This window comes from Giraffa tippelskirchi, chromosome 3 (assembly GCF_054371585.1).
Source record: "Giraffa tippelskirchi isolate mGirTip1 chromosome 3, T2T-mGirTip1v1.2.pri, whole genome shotgun sequence".
Lineage (NCBI taxonomy): Eukaryota > Metazoa > Chordata > Mammalia > Artiodactyla > Giraffidae > Giraffa > Giraffa tippelskirchi.
This window is the reverse complement of record NC_137277.1, coordinates 119,221,045-119,240,207: the sequence shown is the minus strand read 5'-3', so window position 1 is coordinate 119,240,207 and position 19,163 is coordinate 119,221,045. Positions and strand designations below refer to the sequence as shown.

Here is a 19,163-nt window from a genome sequence, read left to right as displayed (position 1 = left end):
TTGACTCATTGGAAAAGACCCTAATGCTGGGTAGGATTGGGGGCGGGAGGAGAAGGGGATGACAGAGGATGAGATGGTTGGATGGCATCACCGACTCGATGGACATGGGTTTGGGTAGACTCCGGAAGTTGGAGATGGACAGAGAGGCCTGGCGTGCTGCAGTTCATGGGGTCGCAAAGAGTCAGACACGACTGAGCGACTGAACTGAACTGATCCATTTCCAGTGTACAATTTCTACATAGTTTATTTGTCCATATACATACCTACTTTTAATTAACAAAAACCTTTTGAAATACGACTTTAAATTAACAGAGTCATGTATTGCTGCATAACAAAGCAACCAGAAAACTTAGCAGCTTAAAACATAGGTAACCAAAACAGCATTTTTTTGTGAAAGATGGTTCATTTACTCTAAAAGATTTGCTTTACTAGCTGAGGTAGTATTTTTTTCCACTTATTAAATATAAAGTGAAATTTCTAGTAATATTAACAGTGTATTCCTTTCCTTAAAGTTTGTGCCAGACTTAGTGGTCTTTTAATATAGTCATCTTTAATGAGAAATAATTTAATCCATATTATGTTGGGCTCCATGTAAAAGCAATGTTTTAATCATACCAACTTTTATTTATTGATTATTTCATAGGTAAATTAAAGGTCTAATTGAACTAAGTTATATTCTTACTGTTTTTTTTAATAAAGGATTTCCATGAACATTAATAATTACATTGTTCTGTGAGAATTCTTATGCTTTAAAATTTAAATCAATATTACTAGATATTTAAATCAGTGTTATTAGCATTGAAACATGTAGGGACAACACTTAAAATGCTGCCCAAATTGCATATTATAGTCTGTAGTTTTAAACAACATTTTAAAATAGTCTAAAATGTCATAAGTGTTATGCTGTGTTTATTGTATGTTTAATAAGGTTTAAATGTTGATAGTTCTGTAATGTGAGAAAATAAAAAAGAAAATTTAATTTCTTTCTCCTCACAAAAGTATTTTCTCCTGTTTGAATTTGGAATCATATTATGACCTTTTTTTGTTGTTGAGAAATAATTTTTGTGATTACTTTAATAACTGAGCATTCTCAGGAATCAGTAAGCCATTTATTTACATAAAATGTCACTTAAAATTATCTAATTCGTTTCAATTTTTTTTTTTCTGTATCATTTCTCTCCTTTAATTTGTGGCTTTAAATTCAGTTCCCAAATGTTAGCAGTTTTGACAAGGAGTACATTGAATTTTCTATGTGATTTTAATGATAAGTTTAGGTTGAAACTTAGTAGCTTACTCCTGATATTAATTTATGAAAGTATTTTTTCTTGCTGTACCTTTTTTTATTAGGTGAGTGTGGTCCAAGATTCAGTAAATATATCAGGACATACTAATACAAATACATTAAAGGTGCCTGAATGCCGACTAGCAGAAGATTTAGGTAATCTCTGGGAAAACAGAAGATTTACAGATTGCAGTTTTTTTGTGAGAGGACAAGAATTTAAAGCTCATAAATCTGTTCTTGCAGGTACTTTCTACTTTTGAGTAATATATTGCATTTCTTTCATAAATTTTTGCATTAAATAATAATACTTAATCTTGTTACAGCTCGATCCCCAGTTTTTAATGCCATGTTTGAACATGAAATGGAAGAAAGCAAAAAGGTAAACCTTGTTTAAAAGGCTCACATCTAATTTATATACATGTAGGATATTGGTATGTATATTTTAAAAGTAACAGTGCATGTTCTTATTGTTATGATTTTAGAAAGAAATAAGAGGATGGGGTGAAATGGGTTCTATAGTAGAAAAATAGATGTAGCTTAATGTGGACTAATATTCCATATAACAGCTATTGTAGCACCCCTTTGGTAGCAAAATAAGTGAATAGTTGTTATCAAAAAGGATAGCTATCTGAAAGGACTGTTCTGATCCATACCTCTTTGAGAGTTCTCCAGTTAAGGTGTGTATTCCTTCTTTCCAGACTTTTGAGTTGATTTTGGAATTTATTTTCTAGAACAGAAACAATTCCTACATTCTTTTTACCACTGTAATAAGAATATGTGTATTATATTTAATAAAGGACATAAATTACGTTATTATTAGTCTACTTGAACTGTAATACTACCCATTTGGTTTTCCCAGGTATTTCTCTTTCATCTGCCATTTTGAAATGTAGTCAGACCAAAGACCAGAGATTGATTTTTGCTGGTTGTATTACATGTGAGCCTTATTGCTCCAACTGGGCAACTCCTGTTTATTTATGTGGCTCAGCTTTCTCCTCCCTGCAGAACTAGAGGCTGCAATAAAATAGCTGCTTTCTTTCCTTTGATTGTTGGTCTGGCCTGGTAGTGTGATCAGTCTTCTGGTCAATGATGTTAAATGTTATTGTCATCAAAAGATCAGAAATGTTTGGTGGTGTATAGTGTTAGATATTTAGCTTCATAGATCTCAGGAGAGAAACTGAATACAAAAATTCAGGAGTTAAAAAGCAACCAGTCCTCTTTGGACTTGAGGATGTCCCAAGCAGAGAGATGATGTACCAGGAGATAATATCATGTGCCGTTTTTGTAAGAGATTTCTGAGGTTGTGAACTCTGATAGGTTCTCAAATACTTGACCTTACCTTTACTTAAAGCTGGGACTAAGAACCATTATAGGGTCTTAGGCATGGTATTACAACCTAATTCTTTTAAACAAAAAAAGTTAATAGCCATCTTCCTCTAAGATAGAGGTCAGAAACTGAATAAAGATATATTTAGTTTGGCCTTACAGATTTGTTTTTATTTGTATTTGACTTTTTAACTGAGAAACGGGGGTTTCTATTTCTACATGGTAGTGCTTGACTTGGTATACTTCTTCTTAGACCTGCCTGCTTAACTTTTAAAATACACTTTAATGAATATTTGAGTTGTACATTGTTTAAGTACAGATTCGGGGCTTTTAAATTATTGTCAGTTTTGCTCTGGTTCATTGTCTATGTGTTTTTTTGAAATACAACATTTTTTGTGTTCTCAATACCAGAATCGAGTGGAAATAAATGATGTAGACCCTGAGGTTTTTAAAGAAATGATGAGATTCATTTACACAGGGAAAGCGCCAAACCTTGACAAAATGGCTGACAACTTGTTGGCAGCTGCAGACAAAGTAAGTAATTAGGTCTTAAAGAGCTGAAAAATGTCCTCAAGCTTGACATATCTAGAAAGCTATCATCAAATGAGAACCCTCAATAACTTGAAGTATTGAATTAATTTATACTATTTGTGGATGCCTCTTGAGAGTATGATGAAATAACACAGTGGGATAATATGGAAATGAAAAGATTTTTAATCAATAAAACATAAAAATAACTTGAGCTAATTTAGAGTATATGGAACAAATGGAATGTTAACTTCAGACTCAGTAGTTTTGAGTGTATCTTTACTCTGTTTTATGAGAACACATACACAGTAGTGCGTATAATTTATTGCAATTTTGAGATAGTCTTAAGATACAGTGCATGGTGTTCATCTATAAAAAAGGAAGAAAATATTGTGTATTTTTTCTAATTTAATCCTGTATTCATAGATTTATGTTTTAATACAAGGCTATAGAGAAAAAACATCTTGTTTTGTAATGTCCTTTACAGTGCTTATTTCTTGAGGAAAGGGAAACTGTGTAAAAGTGGCAGGAAATTTCAGAGTCAGTAGTTCTCAATCCTGAAAACGCTAAAGCCCATTGGGAGCTTCCTCCAAAAGTACTAATATCCATGCTACTTCTGTCCATGTATATGTCTGTATGTGTATGCATGAATATGCATTTATAGTGATAATTATACTCATTTTGAAAAATGTTACCACTGGGAGAAACTGGAACAAGTGTATATGAAAACTTATTTCTTACAGCTTATTCAAATCTGTAACTGTCTCAGAATTTAAATGTAGAAATGCCATTATAATGGAATGAAAAATACAAAACACGTAGACATGAGTTTGACAAAAGATGTTCAAGACCTGTATGCTGAATATTATACTGATAATAGAAATTCAGGTACACCTCAGTAAATGGAGAGAAAATCTTGTTAATGGACTGGAAATTTTAACATTGTTAAAATTTCACTTCTCTTTTGATTAGTAGAATCAACATGTCATTATCAAAATCCTAGCCTGCCTTTGCAGGGATGAGGGGTACAAATTGACAAGCTGTTTTAAAAATCTATATGCAAGTGCAGGGACCTAGGATAATCAGATAACTTTGAAAGAGATTATTAATAAAATGGAGAACTCATAAAGCTTTAGTATTTAAGACATTGTTGTATTGGTGACAAGATAGACAAATAACTCATTGGAACAGAATAGACAGTACAGAAATAGACTGTCTCATGTATGACTATATAATTTTTGATGAAAGTGCAAGGATAGTTGATTGGAGAAATGATAGTCTTTTCAGTACATGTTGCTGCAGGAATTGGTAGTCTGTACCCAAAAAGATGAACTGTGGTTGAACTCTTGAAAAAACTGTACTTCACATCATATACAAAAAGTAACACAGAATAGATTATAAACCTAAAAAAATCTTAAACTTCTAAAAGAAAATATAGGAGAACATCTTCATAGTCTTACACTAGGCAAAGACTTCTTGGCTATGACACCAAAAATACATAAAAGGAAAAATGATAAATTGGGCTTCAATGAAATTTAAAACTCTTCGGAAGACACAGGCGAGTACAAAGACTAGCCACAGACTTGGAAGAATATATTTGCAAAGCATAACTGATGAACAACTTTTATCCAGAATATATATGATAAAGGACTTAATGTCAACCGACTCCAGTACTCTTGCCAGGAAAATTCCATGGGCTACAATCCATGGGGTGGCAAACAGTCGGACGTGACTGGGTGACTTCACTTTCACTTTTCCTATTCAGACTATATAAAGAACTCTCAAAACAATTATAAGTAAACAGTGTTATTTCTAAAAATAAAAATATTTGAATAGACAATTCTTAAAATGTCCATCAAGTATATCAAAAGATGCTCAACCTCATTAGGGTAGTATAAGTTAAAACCACTGTGAGATACTTCTATGACTATTATAACAGCTAAAATTATTAAAACCATACCAAGTATGGTCAAGGATGTGGACTCTCATATACTGCTTATGAGAATGTAAAATGATAACAACCACTTTGAAAGACCGTTTGGCATTTTTTTTTTAAATTTTACATTTAACCATATTATCCAGTGCGTTTATTTATAGGTCTATACTCAAGAGAAAAGACAGCATATGCCCATTTAATGGCTTACATGAATGTTTATAGCAGCTTTATGTGTAACAGCTAAAAACTGTAAACACCCAAATGTTCATCAACAGATCAATGGGATACAATTGAGCAATAAAAAGCATAGAACTATTGATACACAGACAGGAGCATGAGTGAATCTTAAAATAATTATAATGACTGGAAGCCAGATAAAAACAAGAGCAAATTGTATGATTTCTTTTATAGAACACTTCAGAAAATATGAATTCTAGCAATAGAAAACATATTAGAGGTCTTGCCTGGGGTGGGGTGAGAAAGGAGGATTACAAAGAGGTAGAAGGAAACTTTGGGGATAATGACTATGTTCACTCTTGATTTAATGATGGTTATGTGGCTGTATAAAATTCAAATATGTGCATTTTATTGTATGTCAGTTATACCTCAGTAAAGCTGCCAAGTATGTTCTTTTCACATGTATGTCAAATACAAGTTATGGTTATGAGTATTAAGCTTTATAATTTTTCTTCAGGATTCAGTGCAGTTAAGTTCAGGTGCTCAGTCGTGTCCGACTCTTTGCGACCCCATCAATGGCAGCACACCAGGCCTCCCTGTCCATCACCAACTCCCGGAGTTTACCCAAACCCATGTACATGGAGTCAGTGATACCATCCAACCATCTTATCCTCTGTTGTCCCCTTCTCCTCCTGCCCTCAATCTTTCCCAGCATCAGGGTCTTTTCCAATGAGTCAGCTCTTTGCATCAGGCGGCCAGAGTATTGGGGTTTCAGCTTCAACATCAGTCCTTCCAGTGAACCTTTAGGATGGACTGGTTGGATCTTCTTGCAGTCCAAGGGACTCTCAAGAGTATTCTCCAACACCACAGTTCAAAAGCATCAATTCTTCGGCGCTCAGCTTTCTTCACCATCCAACTCTCACATCCATACATGACCACTGGAAAAACCATAGCCTTGACTAGACGGACTTTTGTTGGCAAAGTAATGTCTCTGCTTTTAAATATGCTATCTAGGTTGGTCATAACCTTCCTTCCAAGGAGTAAGCGTCTTTTAATTTCATGGCTGCAATCACCATCTGCAGTGATTTTGGAGCCCCCAAAAATAAAGTCTGACACTGTTTCCACTCTTTCCCCATCTATTTCCCATGAAGTGATGGGACCAGATGCCATGATCTTAGTTTTCTGAACGTTGAGCTTTAAGCCAACTTTTTCACTCTCCTCTTTCTCTTTCATCAAGATGCTCTTTAGTTCTTCTTCACTTTCTGCCATAAGGGTGGTGTCATCTGCATATCTGAGGTGATTGATATTTCTCCTGGCAATCTTGATTCTAGCTTTTGTTTCTTCCAGCCCAGCATTTCTCATGATGTACTCTGCATATAAGTTAAATAAGCAGGGTGACAATATACAGCCTTGACGTACTCCTTTTCCTATTTGGAACCAGTCTGTTGTTCCATGTCCAGTTCTAACTGTTGTTTCCTGACCTGCATACAGGTTTCTCAAGAGGCAGGTCATGTGGTCCGGTATTCCCATCTCTTTCAGAATTTTCCATACTTTATTGTGATCTACACAGTCAAAGGCTTTGGCATAGTCAATAAAGCAGAAATAGATGTTTTTATGGAACTCTTTTGCTTTTTCGATGATCCAGCGGATATTGGCAATTTGATCTCTGGTTCCTCTGCCTTTTCTAAAACCAGCTTGAACATCTGGAAGTTCACGGTGCACGTATTGCTGAAGCCTGGCTTGGAGAATTTTGAGCATTACTTTACTAGCATGTGAGATGAGTGCAATTGTGCGGTAGTTTGAGCATTCTTTGGCATTGCCTTTCTTTGGGATTGGAATGAAAACTGACCTTTTCTAGTCCTGGGGCCACTGCTGAGTTTTCCAGATTTGCTGGCATATTGAGTGCAGCACTTTCACAGCATCATCTTTCAGAATTAAGTAGTGACAATATGCAGTGTCCTGACTGGTGTTTAAAATAGTAGAAAAGAGAAATATACTCATTAAGAATATTGAGTAATAAGGGTATTTTTGTTTGTTTTTTGTTTGTTTGTTTTTTGAGTACTGAGAAATTTTTAAAGAATAAACCTGTTTTAAAAACACACTCGACCTTGCATGTGTGTTCAGTCACTCAGTCGTATCCCTTTGGACTTCAGCCCTCCAGGCTCCTCTGTCCACGGGATTCTCCGGTCGAGAATGTTGGAGTGGGTTGACATTTCATCCTGTATCTTGAACTTAGATAGAAATTTTCTTAAGGTAGAAATTTCTTAAGAAAAATTAGTCTTTATCTTGAATGCAGTAACTCATACTTTCTTTATATTTAAAATAACTTAAAGCAATGGCACCCAACTCTAGTACTCTTACCTGGAAAATCCCCTGGACAGAAGAGCCTGGTAGGCAGCAGTCCATGGGGTCACGAAGAGTCGGACACGACTGAGCGACTTCATTTTCACTTTCATGCATTGGAGAAGGAAATGGCACCCCACTCCAGTGATCTTGCTTGGAGAGTCCCAGGGACGGCGGAGCATGCTGGGCTGCTGTCTATGGGGTTGCACAGAGTCAGACATAACTGAAGTGACTTAGCAGCAGCAGCAGCAAAGACTTTTAAAGTACCCTCAGTTTGATGTGTAACGTGCTTTAACTTCATTTTCTAAAGTTATAAATATCATGTATTTAGAACTTGGTAGTTTGAATAAATGTTTAATGTTGTGTTTTCCTTTCTGGATAGTATGCACTGGAACGGCTGAAGGTCATGTGTGAAGAAGCTTTGTGTAGTAACCTCTCAGTAGAAAATGTTGCGGATACCCTTGTCCTTGCAGATTTGCACAGTGCAGAACAATTGAAAGCACAAGCCATAGACTTTATTAATAGGTAAGCTGTGCTTGTATTTCAGTGGACATGACACCTTCAACAGTTTTTCACCTGACTTTTTCTTAAGTGTGTTTAAATCTTCAATGCAGGTGCAGTGTACTTCGACAGCTTGGGTGTAAAGATGGGAAAAACTGGAACAGCAAGTAAGATGACATCAGTTTCTGACTTAAAGTTGATCTGCATACATGAAATTAAGTGTTTGTTGCATAGCCTTTTGTTCATCTACAATAAGTATGAATCCAGATATTAGTGACATGAAGCAAACTGCCGGTTTAAAAAAATAATAATTTAACCACATAGTGGATTCTTGAGGCTATGCTCCCTTGTAGATCAGCTTGTAATGTGAACTGGGATGGACACTGTCTTTTCTTAAGCATATATGTTCACATTAGCATGTAGCTCAGTCCAGGTATTTCAGTGACTACTAGAGACCCTGTGTCTGCCCCTTCAGAAAGCATTTCTAAAAATGTGGGAAATAGTATTTTATTCTATGAGGAAATGTACCCTCCAGATTTGCCTGAAAACTCTTGACATTTGAATGCCACTGCTTCTTAGGGCAGCCAGGTACCTTGCATCACATTCTGCATTAGGTTAATTACCTAGCCTTCCAGAAATGGTAGCAATTTGATCTTTCCCCTGGTAAAACTCTAAGGAGCAGGGTAGTCGGGACGTCTTTCTAAGCCTGAATCTTCAGAATGACATAACCGTGAGAATTTATTATTCCCTTTTTTTCCCCCTTCTTCACTCATTTTTAGAGTGACTTTTTTACTCTTTGCAGTTACTCAGAATCAAAAGGAGAGTCAGTAGGTTGAAGAATTTGCATCTGCTTTTGATTAGTTTTTGCCTATAAACCGTTAAACTCTGTTCTTGGAAATTATCAAAAATTGATATAAGAAATTAAAAAAAGATTGTTTCAAAGACAAGAAAATGAATGTTTGGCTTATGATTCCCTTGCTTTCATCTGTTTTGATAGATTTGAAGTTGGTTAACTGAATTCTTAATAGTTCGTGAATTCTGTTTTCTGAAGGTAAAAATGAGTGAATACTTTAAAAATACTAGCTAGTCTATATATTGGTCAGTGTGTAATAGATAATACATTATCATGGTATGTGTTCCTAGAAAAAAAATTGAATGATAATTTTGTGATGCTTCATACTTTGCCACATTCAATCTCTGATTTTAGTCTGTTAAAATATTTTTATAGTGTCAAAAAATATAAGCTTATTCTGTATCCCATGTAGAAACTATGGTGTACGTAGAGACCTTCAATAGATACTTGTTGAATTAAATCAATGAAAATATCAGGTATATTAAGAATCTGTGTGATTCTAAACAACGAGTTGAAATTATAAACGTGAAAGTACACTGGTAATTTGATGTCAGGCAAATTTTTTAATTGTTATTAGCTAATGTTTAGTACAGCAAACATGTGCCTAGTATCAGTTGTGTGTCAAGCACTATGCTAAGGTGCTGCATATAAAAACAAGTTTGAGGAAAAACCCTTGTTCGTAAGAAATTTATCTAATGACAGAAACATCCATGCATGTATCATTTCATTATAATATGGTAAGTAATGTGATAAAAGAAGGGTATGTGCAGGACACAACTAAGGCTGGAGGTTTAGATGTAAAGCTGACTGAGCTTTGCCTTAAAAAATCTGAATAGGAATGAGCAGAACTGAGGAGGAAATAAAAGGCATTGCAGACAGAAAGCATCACTTGAATCCAAGTATAGGTGCATGAAGCAATAGTTGATCATTCATTTGACAGATATTTACTAACACAACATATGTTTTTCGTGCCTTCATGGAGTTTATGGTTTAGCAGGAGATATATAGGAACTAAACAAAGTAGTTGAAATAAAGTGTAATAATAGGTAAGGCAGTGCATACCCATCTGAGCATATAGCAAAGGGACCTGACCTAAGTGTCAGAGAAAGTCCTTTTGAAGAATTGTTGTATAAAGACCTAAAGTATTAGTAGGAGTTACCCCGGTGAAGAAGAGGGAAGAGGTGGAAAGGTATGTCCCAGAAAAAAAAAAAGATACAGGTGTGCAATAGTTTGAAGATAAGAAGGAACAGTATGGGGACGAGAGGTATGAGAAGCTGGAGAAAAAAGGCAAAGATCAGATCGTGGAAGGCCATTTAAATAACATTAGGGCTTTTAGACATTATTCAAAGAGGATGGGCATACAGTAAAAGATTTTAACCTAGAGTAGGATGTGATCAGGTATGTGTTTTAGCAATTTCTCCACATGCTTGAGTGTGGGGAGGTTGAGGTGGTGGTGGTAATTAAGGAGCATGGTTATGTATAGGTAGGCCAGTTAGAAAGGTATTGAAGTAGTTCAAGCAAGAGATGAAGGTAAAAATTGGACTTGATTAGTGATAGTGGGGCTAGAGGGAAATGAAAGGATATAATATTTTGAATGGTCAGTCTGTAATATTTGGATATTACTTGGATGGTAGGTAGGTACAAAGGAGAGAAGACAGGAGACAAGCAAGGATAACTAGATTTGTTGCTTGAGTAATTGTGTTAACTCAGAGCATGTTGTACATCCTTTAACAATAAACAGTTCACTATTGTTGTTGTTGTTGTTGTTAATAATAATATACAAAGTGCCAAAGCATGAAATGGGAGGTAGAAAGCTAGGGGGAAGAACTTGGAAACTTTGTTTCTCATTTCTGTTTGTAAAGAACCTGTGTACTGGCACTGGAGAACAGCAGAAGACAACCTTTTTAAGGTGTTTATTAACTGAGGTAGCATGGAAGCTGGTTTGAGAAGAGCATGATAGGAGAGTAGAAGACAAATTAGGAGACTCTTATAATAATTCAAGCAAGAAATGTTGTGGGCCTTACTTAACTAGGGATTCAGGATACCTTTGGGAATTCAAATAGGGCTTTAATGATAGATTGGAAAGGATGGCATCTGGGGTGACTCCTAGGTTTCTGACTTGAATCACTGGGTGATGGTGGAAGCACTAGCTGATTGGAAATGAGAGAGGAAGAATTTGGGGATCAAGAGAGACATGTTGAGTTCTTATCCTCAGTCTGAAATTTACGGCTTTCAAGGCACATCCAAGTAAAGAGAACAGGCGGTTGGGGACAGACCTTGTGGGGAGGCCTAAGATTTAGCAAATCACTGTTTATCACTGTTGAGTATGATAGTTGTGAAAGTGGCTGAGATAAGGTGAACAATGAATATTAAAGAAGAGTAGAGGGCAAAACTTGGAACTCTAGAGAAAACCTGTGTGTAAGAGCCAGAGAAAGGAACTCTTGAAAGAGTGAGTGTAGAAATGGTAACAGTGGGAGTAGAGCTCTGCAGACCAGTGTCATACACTTCAGGAGAGTCGAATTTGCAGAAAAATTGGACAGTTTCAGTTACAACAGAAAATACCAATAAGGTAAAGATGATTGATATTTTAATGAATTCAAGTGGTGTGAATACATAGGGAGACAGAATTTTGAAATCTATAAATTAAAAAAAAAAAAAATGACAGTGCAACAATGCATTTTGAAAAGTACTCCTTAGTAAATATCTCTTACTTTTATTTTTCAGCCAAGCAGCGGACATAATGGAAACATCCGGGTGGAAGTCCATGATTCAGTCTCACCCACATTTGGTAGCAGAAGCCTTCCGAGCATTAGCATCTGCACAGTGTCCACAGTTTGGTATTCCACGAAAACGGCTTAAACAGTCTTGAAACCTTCCATGAACTGTAGAAAAATGGAATTGACTTTTACTCCTCCAGGTCCAGAAGGATTCTAATACACAAACCATAAGCAAGAGTTGTTTCTGTTGTCTTGTCCACGGGACAGAAGCTGAAAAAGCATATTGCTTGCATTTCAGGTGGATAATTTATGGTTTATTCTTCAGCTTTAAATTAGACTGATTATACTCTAATTCACTTCAAGGCCTTAAATTATCTTCAGTGACTTCTCTTGTTCATATAATACTTTAATTTTTTTATTGTGCCTTGTCATTGTGACCAAGGCTATGCAGGATTGCACTAGCTCCATAATGCAGTAATATTGATAACTGAAGATAGTAAGTTTCAAAAGGATCTTCCATTAGTTTGAGAAAGGCAGATGAATTTTGTGGGGTTTGTCCTGTACTAAAAGTTTAAAACTAGGTTTTCCTTTAAAAAAGCACTTGCGTTGGAGATGACTGGTAATGTTTCTAGTCTAAGTTCTATAAATACAGGAGAACCTGCTTACCTTCAAGGTAAGTTATGGCAATACACTGCTTCAGTTCTAATTTATTTTTCATTTCAGGGGCAAATATGCAATGAGTTGGCCCAAATTTTTAGTGAAATGTGTGATGTTTGTATATTAACTGTCCAACAAACTAAGAGAAGCATAACAAACCTTTACTTGGTGTTTCTTTGTGAGTTTATCCAAGTTTACAATGATTGAGAACTGATTGAGGTTAAGATTTCAATAAGAAGAAAGCATGTTTAGTGCTGAATTAATTTTTTTTTAATTTATAGTGACCTACATTTACATGAAGAATTCTATATGTTAAAAAAAAGGATGACCAAATGTAAATTTAATGACTGGGCCAATTAAGAAGATATATATGCACTTTTAATGTGTAACTTTTATATGCTAAATGGTACTCTTTTTTTTTTTCTTTTGAGGAAATTGATGTGGTATAATTAATTGTCTTAACTTTTGAAAGAATTTTTTAAGAAAGATGGAGGCAACTGGGATGTTTGTGATAATAGATAAGAAAGATATTCCCAATTATAGTTACATTGGTTTGACTTTCAGATATTCATTATTGAATTTACTACTGTTTTATCACACTTTGGAGAAGGCACCTGAACAGTAAATGAATCCTAGACAGTCTACTCTCCTTCTAAAAACTATGAACTGTTATTATTCGAAGACCAAAGGAGAGGACCCTTAGAAATATGTCAGGCTACACTCTGAAACCTTTTTTCCTCCCTAGGTTTCTCCTGTCTGTCTCAGTTACTGTACCAACATTGTGGATGATAATTGAAATAATGCATAATGTGAACAGGATAAACTGTTTATAAACTGCTTTTCACAGGCCAGTTCTTTATTATAAATGAATTTTAGCTTTAAACACATACATATCTTCAGTTTGTTCACAGCAGAGGTCTGTTCTAGTGCATTGTCGTGGCGAAGCGGGAGCGATCAGTGTCAAGTGCTGCATCGGATTTCCTCTAACAGTGGTAGTATGCTTCTTAGGCAAGATCTGTGTTTGACCACAAGGGGAAAAAGTGTGTCACTGGAAAAAAGAATGCATATATCTATATATTTACCTATGTAACTACTCTCCAGATTAAAATTTGTATAATTTGTTTATTTAGTTTTTAAAGTTAGGGCAAAAAAAAAAAAAAATGAAGCTAAAATTTTAAAATAGATATTATTTTTGTTATCTATTAGGTATTTACTGAATCCTAATATACCAAGAATGATTCATATTTACATTGAACAAACACTGTCAAATAATCATTTGTTATCCACATCAAACTGAAGTTTGAAAACATGGTATTTTCAGATATCTTCATTTCTTCTTTTGTAGTTTGAGTCTTTGTTGTATTAACTTTAATTTAATATTGAAAGACTACCTTGGGATAGAAGGATTCTTACATATGAATAGACTCTATCCTGTGTAAGAGTATTATAGGGAGCAGAAAACTATGTAAGAGTATTATAAGGAGCAGAAATTCACTTCTTAACTAAACCATAAGATTGAGCCTTTTAAATTTATAGTGTGCAGCTTAAAAAAACACACACATACATATACACTTCAAGGATTTGAGATTTTGCCAGGGTCTTAGAAGAAAACAATTCCCCTGTCAGGCCCTAGAATTTTGTTGTCATATATTAAAAAAAAATACTGGTGTATCCATTTATATCAAATGCACACAGATGCATTGTGAATTAATTCACTGCTTGAATCTACATTTCTAACCATAGTGACTTCAGTGGTAACATCTACAATATACATTTCAGCTTACCCTTACTTTAGTGTTTATTGAAAATCTGAAGGGTTTTATTATAAAGATTTTTTTTTAGTTTGGTAACACATTTTGTACCAAAAATGTCAAACACTGTGCTGTAAGGATATCCACGTTTGTAGAAGTGTCCACTTTTCAGATAATATAATGCCTACCATTATATTAACAGAATCACATGGTAGTTGATTTATTTTTTTTATTTATTATGTATATTTTTGGTATTGTGGGTTCTTGAGGCAATGTAAAACTGTTAACGTATTCTGAAGTGAGTGTTCTAATAGCCTTTTTTTTTTTAAACTATACACATGGTTTTCAGTAGACATAGATTTCGTCCAAAGCAGTGTTGCCTTTTGAACTAAAGCCTGCTCCTGTTTCTCTTTTGTCACCTAAACAGCTCTTTCTTAGAAAAGTAGTTACTGGTCTTAAACATTACATATTATAAAAGTAACCATTGGAGAACTGTTCTTTAGATTGAGATACAGAAACACTATATTTGTGCCTTTTTCATTTTTTAATTTTAGTGTGTATCAATATTTGGAGCACAAATATGAAGGTGCCATCACATATGGCCTGCCATTGTTACCTCCTTGAATACTCATGTGTCATTGTCTTGAAATAGTAATTGGAGATCCTTGCATGTATTACGTGGTCATTAGGCATGTGTGTGTGTGTGTGTATGTGTGTATATGTATATTTGCTTGGATTTGTGTGTGGTATGTTCAAAAGTGAATTTCTGAAAATAGGACTCAGTTAAATGTTGAAAGTTTAGGTTAGTTGAAATGTATTCCATTTAAATGTGCTTTATTTGGGGGGACAATTGAGGAAATTATAATTCTCAAAAATGTGACCAATTTACTGCATGATGAAATGTGAAAACAGTGCCTTTTTAGGACGTCAGTTTTGAAATTGAGTTTAAAAATATTAATGAAGATCTCTTAAAAATTTGTCATGAACATTATTTTATTTTTAAACCAGATTTAAGTTAGAGCTTAAATTGCCAGACATGTTATTAACTAATTTATTTACCCATTTAAGTTTTGTGCATAAATTCAAAATCTAAGAATCTTTGTATGCTTCCTAGTGTTAACTAAAATAGAACACTAGGGACTTCAGTAAGTTGTTTTAAGTCCAACTCAGCAAGCTTTTCTCAAAGCCAAGTCTACTTGAAGAGGTGAATTATTCTGAGTTGGATGTTCATGCTCTTTGCTGGGTAAAATGAAAATATTCAGTGGATTCTTGCAAAACAAGGTGGGTGGGTGGGTTTTAGTGTTTTCAGATTATAAAGACAGCACTTTCAGCACATATAAGAGTATTTTGCAAACCTCTTTTATACAGATTATGAGCTCTACTTTGTTTAAGTGTTAAAATGGAATGATGTAAATTTTAGGTCCAGTTGAACAAATATTGAGTGCCTACCATGCGAGATTTCCTCTTCACTAAGAATGAAATCACCACACCGTGTCTTCTGTTTGCAGTATGTGGACTTTACGTTTGAAAAAGAATTCTTATATTTAAATCTTCTTCTGTTGTTAGAGTTTATCATTGTATACTGTAACCCAGTTAATTTTTGCCTTCAGTTTTTTAGAATGAAGATATAACTTGAGTCCCATTTTTGAAAATAAAAGTCTGCTGAAATTATTTAAAATCAGTTGTGGGGGGAATTGATTTTCAAGATTCAAATGTATAAAGACATTGAACTTTTCAGCCTCATTTTTAATCAGCTGATGTCAATGATGAGATACATACTTTTTGTATCTTGTTGCTGAAAATATTTTTTGCATTTCAGCACGTTGAGTTAAAATAAAGTTGTTACTACTTATTCAGAATTATGTGGTTTATTTTGTGTTTATTTGAAAAGTATGAATAATTCTTTTTCAGATTACTGTGACGCCTTAGAAAAAGAGCTATGTATTTGATGTGGTAACCTTTAGAATTATGCATAGTAATTGTCTTTTCTACATAGGGAGGCTAGTGTTTTTTTGGAACCTACTAAAGACCTGTTCCTTGATCTGGGGATGTTGCATATATATGTACTTGCTTCCCTAGTGGCTCAGATGGTAAAGAATCTGCCTTCAATGCAGGAGACCAGGTTCAATCCCTGGGTAGGGAAGATCTCCTGGAAAAAGGAATGACAACCCACTCCAGTATTCCTACCTGGAGAATTCCGTGGACAGAAGAGCCTGGTGGGCTACAGTCCACGGGATCACAAAGAGTCAGACACAACTGAGCGACTTTCACTTTTCACCACTTTTCTTGAGTGACTTAATGCTCATATTATGTAATTTAATGTAGCACTTAAATATTTCCTTTCCCTGGTCCTCCTACTCCTTTTTAATTTCAGCTAATTATTTCCTGCTGTCAAAAAGAGCAACTTTCAGACAGCATATTACTGGACCAGCTTGGTAACAGCAACATAATCAGTGCTTAAAAATTATGGCCAAGAACTTCCTTAGCTATCCAGTGGTTAAGACTCTGCCTTCCAATACAGGGGGTGTGGCTTCTATCCCCAGTGAGGAAACTAGGGTCCCATATGCCACAAAATGTGACCAAAAATTTACATACAAACATACACACATATATGGCCAAAGTGACAGAAATGTACAGTGAAAGTCTATAAACACACACATACACACTGAATTATCCTTAAAAGAATAAAAGAGTTGAAACACTTAAATATTTCCTATACAGCTACAGTAAGATAGGACAAGTGGTCACATTGTAAACTTTGAACTATATATGACCTTCTCCCTTATTCTGCAGCAGCTGGCCCCCTTCATACTTTACTTTAGAACACTTGAATATTGTGTTTTCCTCATTCTATCACCTCATTCCTTTCTAAGAGGAGTCAAGACTGGCATTTGCTTTGATCACTATTTTTAGATAGAAGACATTAATAGAGACATTGACATTATTGCTACTTTCTTACATTCTGTGTTGAGGTTTGCATGCATCTGCAGTGGATAGTGGCAAAGGGATGGCAAACTCATCCCTGTTAATGAGTATTCATTTCCCCTTCTCCCTCCATCTCTTGCCCTCTGCCCTTAATTCCCATTTGTAAAGGATTCAGGTATAGTTCTGTGCAGTCTGTAACATCAGAGCCAAACAATTCCTCTGGTATCTAATCTTACCTTTTGTACAAATTCAGACCAGGCCTTAATGGGTAAGTGCAAAGAAAAAAATTGAGGGATTTAGGAATAGCAACTGCAGCATGCACATAGGCACAAAAGCAACCACTGTCAATGAAGACTGATATTACTGCCGCAGCAGGTTTTTAGAATGTGTACTTGATAAATGCCCAAAGTATGTGCAGGTCATTTGAAAATTTTGCAAGCATAAGAAAAATTGAAAGTGGCATGCAATTGAAAAAGCCTAGGAGCCTGGGTTTCTCAGGTGGCTCAGTGGTATAGAATGCCTGCCAACGCAGGAGATGTGGGTTCCATCCCTGGGTTGGGAAGATCCCCTGGTGTAGGAAATGGCAACTGGCTCCAGTATTCTTGCCTGGAGAATTTCACAGACAGAGGAACCTGGTGGGCTCCAGTCCATGGGGTCGCAAAGAGTCAGACACGACTGAGCATGCACACAGGCAACAAACTTACTTTCTAAAGGACTAGGCAGTAATATTTTATGCACTGGCCATGCCACTGTAATGTGAAAGCAGCCATAGACTGTAAACACAAGGTGACTGTTCCATTAGAACTATACAAAAGCTAGCAGTGGGCTGGATTTGACTTGGTGCCATAGTTTGCTGATTTCAGAGATTTGAGAAGAGCAAAGGAGTTCTGGAATAGCAGATGTGAAGAAAAACCCTGATGGCCCACTTGAAATTGGAGTGGCCAGTTTACAGAGTGGCCTCCTTTACAGTGGAGGAGTTTGCATAGTTCAAAAATAATAATTGGAATAGAAGGAGTGATTAATGTTTCTAACAAAAGTAGTGTGAGTAAGCAATAAATTTAAATAAAATTTAAAATGTATTTCTTAGGCAATACTTTTTAAGTGAAAAAAAAATTTTGAACAAGACTTCTTAGCTGTTTAGTAATTCACTTCTAAAGTTAACACAAATTATACAGAGGCAGCGTATTAACATAGTACCCAAAGCATAGGAAATGCTGAAAAGAGATCAAAAGTAATTCAAGCATAGGAAGTTGAGGCTTAAAAGGATTGGCCATGAGTATTAAACTGTTAAAAGGAAGTCTGACCAATTGTAACTTTGTTTACAAATATGGCATACTGCAGTCCATGAGGTCGACCGAGCGACACAACTGAACTGAGCGGAATTGAACTTAACAAACATTAAAGTTGACCCACAACCCTACAGAGGGTCCTCCTTCCCTTCCCTCACTGATGAACCCTGGCTGGTTCACAAATGTAAAACATGAAGGTGATCACCTATTGTAAATAGGAAACTAGATGAGAGGAACAAGGAGCTGGAATTGGGAAATAAAAGTGCAAAATTCTTCCATAAATTGAGAATTTAAAATGTTTTCTCATTTTTAAACTTTGAGTTATAAACATTTAATCATGTTTTAAAAATAATTAAGCTATCCACTGGTGGCATTTAATATGTATTCTCAAAAGCGCAAAATACCGTGTGTGTGGCAAAGTCAGGGGAGAGAGCCAAGTAGGAAACAAAAAAGGAAGAAAGCAAAGATAACATCACAAAGATCTAGCAGAAGTAGTATGACAAAACGTATCTACTATCAGAAAAACCTATTCAGTGATTATCTCATTTGTGGTGTATAATAGACATCCCTGTTCTTATGGGATTTAATAAAATCAATAATAAAATAATGAGCCTGTGAATAGGAGAGCAGTGGGTATTGTGTAGTACATCTCAACAATAGTTAACGCTAGCCAGGCAGAGAGGAGAGTGTTTTTGTAAGGGAGTAAGTATGGAGGCTCAGGGGTGAGAGGAGATGGTGATTTTACTGAAATTCAGTAGAGATGAAAAGCAGTGCATTCTGTTGATGTGCCTCTGTGTGCAGGTCTTTTTTTGAAGGGAGTAAGAATGAAGACAAGTGAGAATTCTGAATGAGTACATAGGACTTCAGTCAGCAAAGGC

General features: G+C 35.4%; 1 protein-coding gene across 11 annotated transcripts in view; it reads left to right on the top strand.

Annotated features, from left to right (window-relative positions):
• The window catches only part of SPOPL (speckle type BTB/POZ protein like), a 59,784-nt gene extending 43,854 nt beyond the window's left edge, over window positions 1-15,930 (top strand). For 9 of the 11 annotated variants that reach the window (XM_081579110.1, XM_081579107.1, XM_081579103.1 and 6 more), the window contains 6 exons: window positions 1,348-1,525; window positions 1,606-1,661; window positions 3,020-3,142; window positions 7,975-8,117; window positions 8,207-8,260; window positions 11,671-15,930. In XM_081579110.1, the coding sequence (XP_081435236.1) occupies window positions 1,348-1,525; window positions 1,606-1,661; window positions 3,020-3,142; window positions 7,975-8,117; window positions 8,207-8,260; window positions 11,671-11,815 (699 nt within the window). In that variant the 3' untranslated portion in view covers window positions 11,816-15,930. The remainder of the gene's footprint in view (window positions 1-1,347; window positions 1,526-1,605; window positions 1,662-3,019; window positions 3,143-7,974; window positions 8,118-8,206; window positions 8,261-11,670) is intronic. The other 2 variants (XM_081579113.1, XM_081579112.1) reach the window with 1 other exon arrangement.
• Window positions 15,931-19,163: the final 3,233 nt, after the last annotated feature.